This window comes from Pleurodeles waltl, chromosome 4_2, assembly GCF_031143425.1.
Source record: "Pleurodeles waltl isolate 20211129_DDA chromosome 4_2, aPleWal1.hap1.20221129, whole genome shotgun sequence".
Taxonomy (NCBI): Eukaryota; Metazoa; Chordata; class Amphibia; order Caudata; family Salamandridae; genus Pleurodeles; species Pleurodeles waltl.
The window spans coordinates 697,439,740-697,453,970 of record NC_090443.1 but is presented as its reverse complement, the minus strand read 5'-3'; the positions used below and the strand labels follow the sequence as shown (position 1 = coordinate 697,453,970).

At 44.2% G+C, this 14,231-nt stretch overlaps 1 protein-coding gene across 1 annotated transcript in view; it reads right to left on the bottom strand.

Annotated features, from left to right (window-relative positions):
* Nucleotides 1–2,066: 2,066 nt before the first annotated feature.
* HS2ST1 (heparan sulfate 2-O-sulfotransferase 1) overlaps nucleotides 2,067–14,231 on the bottom strand; it is a 235,434-nt gene continuing 223,269 nt past the window's right edge. The window contains exon 7 of the mRNA XM_069232302.1: nucleotides 2,067–3,711. Within this exon, the coding sequence (XP_069088403.1) occupies nucleotides 3,491–3,711 (221 nt within the window). The 3' untranslated portion in view covers nucleotides 2,067–3,490. The remainder of the gene's footprint in view (nucleotides 3,712–14,231) is intronic.

Sequence of the window (14,231 nt, the reverse complement as noted above, 5' to 3'; positions counted from 1 at the left end):
CTGCTTCACAGCCTGGAATGGCAGTGCGAGGCATGACAATAGTGGGCAGGGATATCAATCAATGTGCCTAATGCAGAGAAAGAAACTACCCATCCATCAGGGCCACTGCATTGGGAGTTTGTTTTAGAAAATGAACATTTTGCTGAGCGGGGCTTTGAAAATACATGGCGTCCAAGTGGCCCAAAAAATGAGCATGGTGGACATTAAGTCAATATTTCCTCTTCTTCAGACACTGAAGCTTGATTTGGTGAAAGTTTAGGTTGATCCGCAAGTTTCTTTGCACTCACCGATTCCACACTGGACTGCATGATAAGCACAGTTACAATACCACTAAAAAAAGTTGGAGGTGTGATTATAGGGCAGTGTAAAAAGTGAGGGCTCTTCACTGTGTATGTTAGACCAGCACTACTGCAAAATATTTTTCAGCCAATGAAAGAATGCTCCAGTCCCCGACAGAAGTTTAAATAATTACTAAAATAAAGGTGGACAGCAGATCTATGCAAGCTGGCCTTCAGTGTCAGACATTTAACAAAAAACAAACAGACACCCCGTTTTATAATAAAACAATTAGCGGAAGAATCCGCACAATTGAAAAAGCAATTTTCTTCAAAATATACATTTAAAGCATGTTATAGGACAAGAGTTCATTTCCCAATTCAAAGTTGGGTCTATATCAAAGTTATAATTGGAAACAACATGCACTGAAATGTTCTGGATAGAAGAAGGTATTCCTTTTGCTTAGATACACATCTTGTGCCCTTAGGAAACCCTTTAGCAAGGAATTTCATCTGCTACCATCTGGAGCTGCGAGTATGAATTTTATAAAGCAACACCAACTCTTCAGCTTTGAAAACTCAGAAAATATTACATTTTGAAATCAGCATGAGAGCACAGAATGGCATTGTCCCGTCTGTAGGATCATCGTAAAACAAAGTAAGCAAATTTATTTAGAAGTCAATCTTGGTGCTTGCCGTAAAAAAATATTTGGCTCTAAATCTGTGCTCTGAAATGTTTTGGTTTTAGGAGGATTGTCAGTCTCAGTGTACGCATTCCCTGTAAACTATACTTACTGTGCCCATATCAAAACGGGACAGCAAGTCCCATTTTGGGCAGAACCCTTGTTTCCACCTGAAACAGGATTTTAAAAATCTGGCGTCTTGCAGCAAGTGAAACCTGAAGCGACATGCAGGACGAAATAGCGGATATGCATGGTTGCTACTGCAATAGGGAATAACAAGCCCTTCTATACATGTTATTCCTTATCTAAAGTTCCAAACTTGCAGCCGGGAACATTTTGAATGTAGTTTTAGGGTCCATAATAGTAGTCTTTTGAGTAGCTGATGATGTGTCTAGTAGGACACCAGAATTAGTAAGAAAAGCAAATCAGACCCTCTGGTTTACTGTGTCCAGGTTACTGGATATGATTTTGTCAGCCCTCAGTTTCTACTCATTTAAAAATGTGAATTTAGATTCACGTGTTAATCATGACTCACCTAAAAATATATTGAAGTGCATTAACAAGACTGGGCAGCGTCCGGATGTAATCATTTAAGGGGAACAAATTCTGATATGCAGTAATAACATGACGAAATGAACGTTTCAATCACACTCTGTAAACTGTTTAAAGAGAAAAAAACAAGGATAGTTGTGCGTATCAATGAAGTATTTGACTAAATTCTCGTTGTTGTGGGAGAATATGGATGCTTGCCATGTACATTTAGAGACTCGCGGAGTAGAACTATGGACTTACTCCCAGAAAGGACACCCCATGTTACCAAAATGTGAAGATTAAGCAGGGTGACCTATTTTCAAAAGCACGTTTTGAATTTTTCTTGACTAAAAAATAAATTACAAACATTAACAACTTGAGGCTATCCCGGGAACCTCTTTCTGCCGAGGAGTCCTACTTGGACAAGATAGGCTCCTACAACTCTAGAAATATTTTGTTAATTAGCCATCATGAAACATCACGTCGGCAAGTCTTCCCAGCTGTATATGTGTAGTGTGTATCGGATCCATTTATGTAGGCTACATGAACAAAGCAACTTGAGGACAGGACACGTGGCTTTGACATTTTTTAGCATAGAATTTAATAGACCAGAATATATCTCTGTACCAAGAATTGCCTGAAAAATACCTAAAACCTTTCAAATGTGACACCTTGTACCCTGAAGTGTTTACTTGACTTTGAATGTTCCTCGGGCCATAAAGGTAGTGCACGATGACAAAACCGACTGCTTAGCTTTCCACAATCCCAACTGTATTTTTGTCCTAGAAAATATACATTATTCATTTACTTGGGCCCATTTTACAGTAAAAGTGTCACAGGGAAGGAATAGTTACATACTTTGAGACGTGATTCTGCAGATGACACGCTTTGATATAGAAAACGAACAGGGCAACATTTCAATGCCATTCAGAAACAGCACCTATCAAACTTAAATGAAACAGAACAACTGCTGTATTTTGCCCCACTTAACAAAAAAGTGTGAAATCTATTTAGGCTTGATGTTCTATTAGCTTTTGGTCCAAGTACACGAGTGACGCTTTATTTACAGCCTTTTGATTTGAAATTTAAGATACATCGCAAAGGACGGCGTTAAAAACAACACACATTTCAAACGTAGGAAACCCTTACCCACACCACAGATCCTCATTTAAAATATGAAACATATGTCAAACAGTAGAATATACATTTATTAGAAACAATCCTCGGGCAGACTGAAGCTTTGTCGCATTTTTGGTGTGTGTTTGCAGCCATTACCCACACTGCGGCGAAACAAACACGATTTGTAGACTTTTCTAAACTCTATTAACGGTGGTGGACAAGGGAGACGCTACTGGGGCGGGGTGGGTGGCTTTAGCTGCAAATCGTGTTTAAACTTTTTCTCCATTTGTCCCTTTAACATCAGTCCACGAATTATTTCTAATAACACCCCCATGTAAATATGGGGAAGCCCCACAGCAGCAACCATACATTGGTTCATTGACATGATTTAACGTTCAAACTTTTTCACGTGAGGTCATTTCACAAAAAAACAAAAAAAACAAAGCACCGATGTTGACTATTTCATAACACTATAAATAATCGCAATCGTATACAGTCGAAATCTATGAATAAGTGGAAAAAATAGGTTCTTCTTCAGGTAAATATGCAGGAAAATCAACTCGGGAGAACCGCAGCAGCATACTAGAGTAGTTACTTGGCATCTGTTGACCGTAGAATTTACAGTAGAGCTGTTAGGTGCTGCAGATCTGTAACTGAAATGTACCCTTCTTCAGGTGATGAACATTAATTGTGACCAGAGGGATCTGGTAGGAGAACTGGATCAATAACGTGTTCGATCCCTCTCTCATGTCTTACCACAGTGCAATATTAAACCGCTTCAGATATAAACCAGCATTCAAGTTATTGTTGAGGGGAAAAAATAATAAGACCACGTGACCAAAGTTTAGTTCATTAACCGAACAGAGTTCCTTGCTCCTTGGGTTATTTAGGGTAAATCTTTTCATAGAAAAAGTTCTGTGCCAAAATGTAAAGTTCGCCATCTTTCTCCCGTACGGCATGTGCCCGGATGAACTGGAATTGCTCCAATGCAAATTCATAGAACTCGTTCTCCATCTTCCAGATGTCGGACTGCTGCAGTTTAGCTGTGGTTTCTTTTGTCGGAAGCTTTTTTTCTGTCGTTTTTCTTAGATGAGATTTCTTTCCTAAAGGTAAAAGGCATAGGTTTGTTTTGATTGAAGATTTAATGCACAACATTATTGTTAATGTTTATGAACAGATAAAGCTATCTACAAATGGCGAAATCTCAAAGAGGTGTTGCGTCAACCGTAAAAAACATACAGAAGTGTTAACTTTAGGAAAGATAGCAGACTTACTTATCAGCTAAAAAAAAACAGATATAAAAAGATACACCAAAATTTAAGGACATTTGTGTTATTAGTGGGATAACCAGACAGATGATGTCAAAGAAAGCTGCAGTTTCCTTACAGGGATATACTTAGTAAACAAATCTCTGAGACAGCTGGGGTGCTAGTCACAGACCAGGTCACATACTTTAGCCAAAATATTTAGCTGCATTGTAGTTGAATGCTACACAAATACTAACTAGGACCGAGTTAATGCAATAAATAAATGTACTTCGGTAATCTAACACCACCAATCAAACGATCTACCAAGGTCTGGATGGTCTATATGACCTAGGGTACTGACAGCCAACCAGCTTCCAAAAGCGATTACGGCAGAGAGCCAACTGAATATTTGAAACACCTGTTAGCGCAGCGCCGCTTTAAGCTTTTTGACCAGAAGGTGCTGTCTGGACCAGGTCAAGGACCAGGACAAGTCCGCATTTATTCCTGAATAAAAACAACCCTTCTTAAATGCCTATGTTCTTCTGGGATCACAGGTATTTTCTAACGCTTTAGGCTGCTCTTCCGTTTGAAAAGGAATCATACTCCATGCTCCACATATCCCATTCACTGTAGTAATATTTACACACATTAGTATATTTGACCATCCTGATTTCTCCTTTCAGCATTTTTATGGCATCACTTTTGTTATCCTTGACCTCCTTCGAGGTAATCCTTTGAAGAGTTTTTCCTACACTGCCCGCTGTTCCGCATTTTTACACTGCAATTTTTAATCTTCACTTCACTTCTGACAAATCTTTCAATTATATGACTTTCACTTTTTTAGGTTGTGTAATCTTTCTCAAATATCGTCTCTTTTGGCTTGAGCTTCTATCTCATGGTCTACTATCCTTTGACTTTAGCAAATACTTTGTACTGTTTAGGCTTTTCCCCTTCCACCATCCGTCGTCTTCGTCCATTCTTTACTTGTTGGTTGAGCTACTTAGACCTTCTCCATCTCCTACCCTCAGCCAACTAATTTTAGATACTTGTTACAATCATGTTGCTTCTATTGCTGCTTCTCAGCTTATTTTATGAGCTACCAATGCTTCAGGTCGGTCCCTGTTTTTCCGCAAAGCTCACTCGTCCCACTCTTCCAATGGTATTCTGGCTTATTGCGTCATGCATACAACCTTGCACATGACCAAGAGGACATAAAAGGTAGGCATCTTACCACCTGTTTGGACTATACAAGGTCTGTCTTGCCTTTTCTAGTCCTTGATCTCCTGTAGTCCCTTACAGACTCTTAAATTAGCTTAACATGCTTACAACAAGTCCATAATTATTGTGTGTCCCTCCAATAAAGATAGATAAGGGAAGATACTCTGGTAACCTACCACACTGACATATTCCTGTGAGAAGAAAGAACTTTAAAGGATAAAAAACCTTCCCAGAAGAAGAATCTAAATTCCATTTTCAAAGATATGTCTTGCCTCTCAACAACTCGAAAGAAGATGGCGCTCATCAAAAGGACCCCATCGACCGATCTGCTTTCAAGAACAAACTCAGCCTTTACCACAAATGCACCATAACACCAGGAAACAAGCTTTAGCCACCCGCATTTAAGCCAGCTCCAACCGCAGCAATTAGATTTTTAAGACCATCAAAGAATTCACCAACCCTACACAGAACCTATGCGACTCCCTTGCCATCATCTTTCACAATGAAATAGCCAACATCTACAAAAACTTTGCTTCCCAACCCTCTGTCACTGACACCATCAATCTTCTCTGCCCCATGAACACCAAGAGCTCCCTTAGCCCCCAGACACCTTTACCAACTGCACTATCATCAACTGGAAACCAATTACAATGTAGGACACCGCTGACCTAATGAGATCCATCCACTCCGAATCCTCCCACGGACCCCTCCCCTCACCACATGTTCAATAGAGGCATCAGCATCATCGCCAACATACTCACTGACATCCTCAACTCCTCTATAAGCTCAGCCACCTACCCAGAAGAATAGAAACATGCAGGAGTCAAACCCCTGCTCACAAAATCATCTGCTGAACCCAACAAACTCAAAAACTACCAGCTGATCTTCCTATTCTGGTTCCCAGCAAAAGTACTTGAAAAAGCCATATTCCAACAGCTCACAACCTACCTAGAACACAACAATCTCCTGGAATAGTCACAATCCAGCTTCCGTTCTCATCACAGCACAGAATCTGCTCTCATTAAAGCCACGGACAACATCAGACTCCTCCCACCAGGCATTGCTCACAAGGCTCCACCAAATTGTAGTCAGAGGAAAAGACCTGAAACGAATCGCCTCTTTTTTCTCAGGCACAACTTAGAGTCCACCTCCTGCTTTTCACCTCAAAACCCAAGCATATCGTCTGCAGCATCCCCTAAGGGTCGTCACTCAGCCCCACCCTTTACAACACCTACATGACCCCTCTGGCTGACATCATTGGGAACCACGGACTCAACAATCTCCTACGCAGATGATACACAGCTCATCCTCTCCCTCACTAAAAACACCTCCACACCAAGATTCAACTTCCACAACTGCATGAACACCAGCACAAAATGGATGAAGGGCAGATTCCTCAAACTCAACACCGTCAAGACAGAGGTACTACTGTTCGGTAACCACCCCTTACTTTGGGACAACTCTTGGTGGCTAGCTGAGCTGGGACTTTCCCCTCACGAACAATGCCAGAAACCTAGAAATCATCACAGACAAGAAACTCAACATGAATCGCCAGGTCAACGCAATCTTCTCCACGTGTCTCCTCACCCTCTGCATGCTCCACAGGATCTTCAAATGGCTCCTGCACGAAACCAGATGCACCATTACACAAATCCTCATAACCAGTCAAACTAGAATACAGCAACGCACTCTACTCCGGACTCACCACAGCACTAACAAAAAAATTACAAATTATCCAGAACTCATCTGCCAGAGTCATCCTAGACCTCCCGGAATGAACACACATCACCTACCACTTAAGAATCCTCCACTGGCTTCCCCCATACATAAACACTGCTAACTGAAGCTCCTGACGTTCATGTACAAATCACTCCACAACCTAGGATCAACCTGTCTCAACCATCACATAGATTTTCACCACCCCTTCCGACTCCTTCGTTCCATTTCACTAGCCCTTCCGACCACTCTATTAATTCGCCGCAGCACTTACAGCTGTTACTTGTTCACATACCAAGGAGCAAAGGCCTGGAAAAGCTCCCCCCCCCCCCCATCTAAGGTCACCCCCCTCCTTCCAGGAGTTCAGAAGAGATCTCAAGACTTGGCTGTTCAACTGAGACAGATGTAGCTACTACAGTGAATGGATTCCCTCACCGGTGATTAGTGCGCTATACACATACGTTGACTGAACATCTTCAGATGAGAGCTTAACTTAACTCCTTTAGGAGCACAAAAGCATGTTTGCTATTTTTTAATCAAATGACATGTCCGAAAATGTAATGTTTTAACCCAAATCTCTTGAAATAGCTACAGAACATGCAGATCAATTTGCAGGAGTCCCAAGAGGTGAGGTATCGCTGTAACACACTCCTGTGTTGTATCCCTCCAGCATACTCCTGTGTTAGTAGCCCCAACAGAAAGACATAGGCCCCCTCATAAAGAACATGGCGGTCTGGACCGCCATGCCGGCGGTAATTGTCGCCAATGGCATGGCGGTCCAGACCGTCATCTAATGAATGTGGCTGAACCACCACGTTTGAAACGCTGCCACCGTCAGGCTCCCGCCGCCGCCAAGCAGCCTGGCAGCGTTTCTGCAGCGCTGCCAGAAGGATAATGAGTCAGATTCCACCAGCCTTTCCCTGGTGATCTACTCTGCCAGGGAAACGCTGGTGGAATGAGTGACTTGTGGGGGGGGGGGGTCACCATTCACAGGCCCATCACGCATTTCACTGCCCGATTTACGGGCAGTGACATGCGTGATGGGTGCTGCTGCACCCGCCACACTGCTACATTGCTGCCAATGTTCAGGCCCTGTTTCCACCCACCTGCCCAGCTGAATGTATATTATGTGGCCGGCGGGGGGTTCTGTGCACTGGCGGTCTTCTGTTGACAGTCAGTGCCGATCTCGGTGGGTTCCCCCGCCAAGATCGTAATGACCCCCATAATCCTGTGTCAGGGCACAAAGAGAAAGTAATGTTTGTAAATCTTTAAACGTTTTCCTGCACGCTCTTCTAGTCAATTAATCTGGAGTTTTGAGATCAGCAAACCACTGACATACTTTTTCTGAGATGGCACACTTTACAAAATGTATTATTGGTACATTTAGCTTCAATCCTAGGGGCCCATTCCGGTCAGCAAAGGTGGTTATGCCCACATTAGTAATTCTGCAATACTTTTCTAATATATACTGATAGCAGTTTAGTGCTGATGGACATTTCAGTATCCTAGAAAATCTTCATGTTATTGCATGTTAAATGAGATTAATTACATCATGACGAGGTCTTCTTTCTAGAATGTATTTTTGCTTGCAAAGAAAACAAAATATAGGATGGTGTAATGTTCTCACCAAATTTTTCCATGCACCATGTTTATGCAATCTGAGGTGAACTGGGACTGTAACAATAGAAAGTGTCAGATGCACCATAAACAACACATTGTTTTTCTAATTACAAAAAGCAACTAGCCTAACAAATAAAAAAGCGATGAATGGAATGCTTGAATTAATTACAGCCACTGGAAATTACTTGTGCCCCCAACCCAGTCCATCTTTATTGTGCACATTGTCCTAAATCAGTTTGGACCCAGTCATATGCAAGCTAGCCTCGATCCTGGTCCAATAGGATCAGCGCAGCTCGAACTGCCAGGCCAGGTGTTCCCTGAAAGGGAATGCAAGCAACCCAGAACCAGTTTTGCCCTAGTTAGGACTCATCAGCCAGGTATTGCATGAGTCCAGTGCAAACTAATGATGGACTGGGGCGTGGCTACAACCAGGGTTAAGTAAAACAATCTGGAAAAACGTGAACAGGATGAAATCTGCACAGCAAAATTGGGCTACAAAATGCACAATATCACCCTACAAGTGAACTACAAAAGCAGGCTGATTTCAAGCCAGTACACCAGAAAACAGACGTGCTCTTACTAGTTGCTCACCAGCTTGGGAGCAGATGACCTCAATGCGAAGAGACTCCTCTACTAAAGGTGATATATTTATCCGAATGAGCAACGGATAGAGACCAAAGGGCATTTGCCTAAAAAAAACGGGGTGGCCTCACACACCCCTGGGTGTCATTATTCACACCCTCGGACTTCACTGTGCTCGCCAAAGCATGCTATAATGGTGGGAGGGCCCTTGTCAAAAAGCTGAGGAGCTGTGCAGGGAAAATCTGTGAAGTTGGGGACCCAATTAAAAATCCCCATCACCTGTCTAAGAAGAAAAGCTATACTTAATGAAAAGGTGGTGAAGGGATGATTAAAATAAACACTGGGACATACGAGGCTTAACTATGCTGCTCATGTCCACATAGGTCAACATGTTTCAGCCCTGAATAGGCCCACTACAGGGTCTGGGGCTTTCTTCAGGACCAGAACTCTATTTAACAATATTTATATCCCTGTCAACAATGCTTATACACTCATTCTGTGCACAGGCATGCATACAATACCAGATACTAATCTCTGGTTGCGTCAATCAAGATGCTTTTTCCTTTCAGTTTACTAATTCTTCATGTGTAGGGAGGAGAACAGAGGCCTGAATTAGGTGAACCCGGCAGAGGGTGACCTTTGACGAACGTGTGACTACAAGGTTCCCCTCTCTTCTATGAAGATCTAGTGTCTTAAAGTTCGGGACAAGGAGACTGTTGGCCCTGGGGTGATTTGAGGCAAGGTGAACTCCAGCCTCCAAGGCCTACACAGCTAGCCTGTGGTCTGTGTGTTCTGAGATCGGGGGCAGGTATGCAGGGTACACCATCAGAGGGGATACTTTGTATTTTCCTCCCCTTCATCCCCCTTGGTCATGGGAGGGTACTTGGACTTCCCCATTGGGGGTAGACGAGTACTCTGGCCCCACGCCGTGGCTGGAAGTTGGATTATCCCGGAGGTTTTGCTCTGATCGCCTAGTGATGCATGTTTGGTTCTCTACACCGCCCTTGAGGTCTTCCAAAAATGTAATTCCGTGCTTCCTGGCTGCGAGGTGACGGGTCACGGGGTGAATTGTGCTGCAGTTCTCTTTTCTGGGTTGCCTGGGAACTCCATTACCACTGTAGCTGCAACATTTGCCTCGTTGCTGTGGCCCCTATTCTACCTGCTCATCAGTGTGCTTAATGGATTTCTCTTGTATTTCTGTGGATAACCCCGTTAGAGGGCCCTGCCAAGGAGTGCGCATCCGTTGCAGAGGCAGCCCAGCTAGGACCTTGTGCGGTCTGTTGTGGTGGGTTCCTTCTGTTTTGCTCCAGGATTGTTCGGCACATTCTCTGGGGCCTTCATGGAGTGCTTCACTCTGCCACTACTGCGGGCGGTCCTTAGATCTGACTGCTCATGCTGCCTCACGGCTGGTGGCGGGGGGGGAGGGGGATCAGGCAGGTCAGGGGTGGTCCTGGGAGCTCCAGAGGTTGAACATCTGTGTCTCCTGCTATACTTGCCACCATGGCCAAGAATAAGGCCCCTCCTGGTGCCAGAATACTCTGGACAAATATACACAGTCCAGAAGAACGTCCTCCCTTGCTGGGGCATGTGGACAAGACAGTCCAGCTCCAGACATTGACACCCTCCTGGCAGCTATGATAGTTGCAGGAAGTGTTGGATGTTAACATTGCAGCTGTGGGCACTGATGTCAATTTGCTTCGCCAGGACCTCAAGGACGCCGTTGGGCAGATTACACAGGAGGAAACTAGGGGGTCTGGGGTGGAAGACTCGGTTACCACCCTACAACAGACTGTGACTAAACTTGCTGCTGCTCCCGGCAAGATGGAGGGGCTTCAGTGGATGGTGGGAGGCCAAACAGTCTTGGCAGCAGGTCTGGAGTTCCATATATCAATGGGGAGACAATGCTTCATAGATTGTGTCAGGGTCCTCGTCATCCTCCCTTCATTCCTCTTTTACAGGATTCCACTGGTACTCTGCTCACTGATCCTAGGGACGTAGCCTGCAGTTTTACTGCCCATTTCCAAAATGTCTACGCTCTGTGGGAGGTCTTTTCACGGGAACTAATAGAGGAATTTATGACAGTACTTCCCTTGAGAACCCTCTCATCTGCAGACTGCGACTTCTTGGAAGGTGTGCTCATGGAGGAGGAGTCTGTTTGCCCTAGCAGGGCTACACCCTGGGAAGGTGCCAGGGCCTAATGGGTTCCAGTTTGAGTTTTTAAAGGTCTTCATGCCTAAACTCCAGGAGCACATGTAGGGGGTTATTCAGTCAGCTGCTGACAGTGCTGACAGGCTACATCCCTGAGATGGTGGTGTTCCCTAAGCATGGCAGGCCAGAAGAAGGCCATTCCTCCTGTGGCTCAGTTTCCCTCTAAAATCTGCCAGTAAAGAACCTCGCGAAGGCGCTGGACAGGTTAATAAGCTGCATCCCTGACTTCGTTCACCTTGGCCAAGCCGGCTTTATGCATCATCGTGCTACCTGGCACAATATGCAGCGCTTATAGAATGACTTGGCATTAGCAGATAGGCTTGTGGCCTGCAGTGGTTTTTCTAGCTGACATTAACAAATTGATAAGGCCTTCAATTCAGTGAGCTGGGTATATCTGTTCACTCTTCTACTCTGCTTAAATTTTGGCCCAAGATTTCAATCCTATCTTAGACTATTATACACTGATTTGACAGCGAGAGTGCAGGCAGCTGGGGCTAGTTCGGATTCATTTCACATTGAGTGGGGGACGAGCAAGGGATGCCCTGTCTCCCCTGCTATTCGCTCTTGGTTATGTGGGTGAGGATGGATGCTCGGATCCATTTTTTTGAGTGGGGGCAGGACTCTCCGACTGAATAGCGTTACACCTGGATGATGTTCTCCTCCTTCCGACCACCCCTGCAACCTCGGGGCTTCGTATTTTACAAATCATGCATATTTTTGATGAACCTTCGGGTCTATATCTTAACATATGGACATCTACTGTGTTTTCGGTTGGTGATTACCCACAGGACCTTGGCTGGGCATCGGGATTGTGAGCTGCCTCCGATGAGTTTAAATATTGAAGTGTTTTTGTGTCCCAAGCTGTGGCATTCGTGTAGACGCGTAACTTAGAACCTGCTCTAGCTCATTTCAGAGAAGACGTACGAGCCTGGTCGATTTTGCCTTTGTCCCTAACTCGTAGGTCTGCAATTTTCAAAACTGTGTTGCTGAGCCAGTTTCTATATCAACTACAGAGTTTCCCATACCCTTTTTCACGACAGTGGTTTCGTACTTTGAACTCTATTCGTAATAGTTTCCTATGGGAGGGCAGGACTCCCCATATTGCTCTCTGTAAGTTTTTTCAATCTACTGCTGCAGCGGATATTGAGTTGTATTATCAGACATTGCATCTTCTAGTTATTAATGAATGGTGGTATGATATCCAAGGCGACCCCCCAATACTCATCTGAAAAATGGATGGGGGCATTCCTCTCATTTTCTCCGGTGACTAGAATAGTTTTGACCAAATGAGAGCCCTCATTCACTGGATGGTGTGATGGGGGAGGCTGACACAGAGGATGCTGTTGTGGCAGGGCAGACTGCTGCCGCAGGTGCTGCATTGGAGGGCTTCAGGGGGATGGGATCAGAAAGGAGTAACCACTCTGGACGATGTAATGAATGGTTCGGGGCTCAAAACCTTTCAGACCTTGCAGGCAGAATACTAACTCCATCATAGCTAATTTCATCACTACTTACAACTTTGTCATGCACTACCTCCGTACATTGTTGCTCTGTCTGAAGTTCTCAAATTCAACAGCTTGGAGGGCATTATGGGGGATGCAGGCGAACACAAGATTGCAAACATTTACCAGATGCTCACTTACAACTACTCTGACATGTTCATCGCTCTCCAATGGGCAGGGGAGGCTGACATAGGGGCTTTGGAAGATGCAGATTGGACTGAGGCTCTGGGGTGCCCAGGGGTCAGGCCTGAAAACTCCCTTTCCTTCACATCACAGTTAAATTTGGAGGTGATTTCTATAAGTTGTCCTTGTTGTTCCTGGCCTGACTCTGCGAAGCGAGACATAGCAAGAGAGTGGCACGCCACAGCCCCTCGTCCTTGGCTGTGTGGAAATGTGGCCTGGATTACTGCATGGGTTTGGAGGTAGAGATATAGAAGGCCGGGGCTGTCCACAAATGCAACCTAAGACATGGCAGGCATGCAAGGACTACTGGGGCATTGAGTGGGAGCCTGTCTGTTATGAACGACAATAGGTGTATGATGAAATTCTTCTGTTTATGGGATAGGATGGGATCAACAGGGAATGGACCAGGTGATCTGGCCAATGGACATAATTTGTATCACATTGCGATAATGTGCATCGGGGTGGGTGTGATGGGCAAAATGTGCAGGTTTCTGCTTTTGTTTATGCATTTCTTTCTTATGCTTTCAGCTCCTTTATTTGCTGTCCTTCAGGGTCGTGTATGTTTTCTAAAAACCAATAAAATTTGTTTAAAAAAAAAAAAAAAAGAAGAAAAGTGTTTTAATGACTCTACATTACAGCCCCTGTGTATCTATGGACTGAACGAAGAACTTGCCATTTTGATGAACTGAATGATGTCGTAGTTTATGGCTATATAATTGAATTACCAGGGGGCCCATTGTGATTTGATAGCACTTTCTCCTCCATTGAGACTGTTCTGTGAGAAGGTGGGTCAGAGAGCAGTAGGACCCATTGAAGGTGTAGCTCTTTGACTTAAAGACAGATATATATACTAACATTGGTGCTGTCACGGTAAGCCTTTCTACTACTCTGCTTTTAGGCTTTTCCCTACTGAAACTGGCTGCCAATCCAGAAAATAGCCCTATACGAACTCCTACGTCATACCCACAGAGCACTTCACGAGGGCCCCAGTACTTAGCCAACAGTCTTCTTTTACCAACCTTACTGACTCGTGCTCTTCCCCTCAGAAGCTGGCTGTGGTTCTTGCTAGGTGACTCTCAAGGTCGAGGTTGGTCTTTTCACCATGTAGCAGCATATAACAGTAAAAAACATCCACTCTGCTTACACAAGACCAGCTCTCTATACATGGTCTGGAAAAATCTGAAGATCTGGTTATTCTAAATCCGTTATAGGGCTTAAGGGCTTCCAGGCCAAAGAGTATTCCTTTTCTGCACTAAGGTGAGTGTGCGTGCTAAAGACAATTAACAACCTAATTCAACTGAACTCATTTTCTGTAACTAGCTATTCTTAGGTTGATCCTAGACTCCG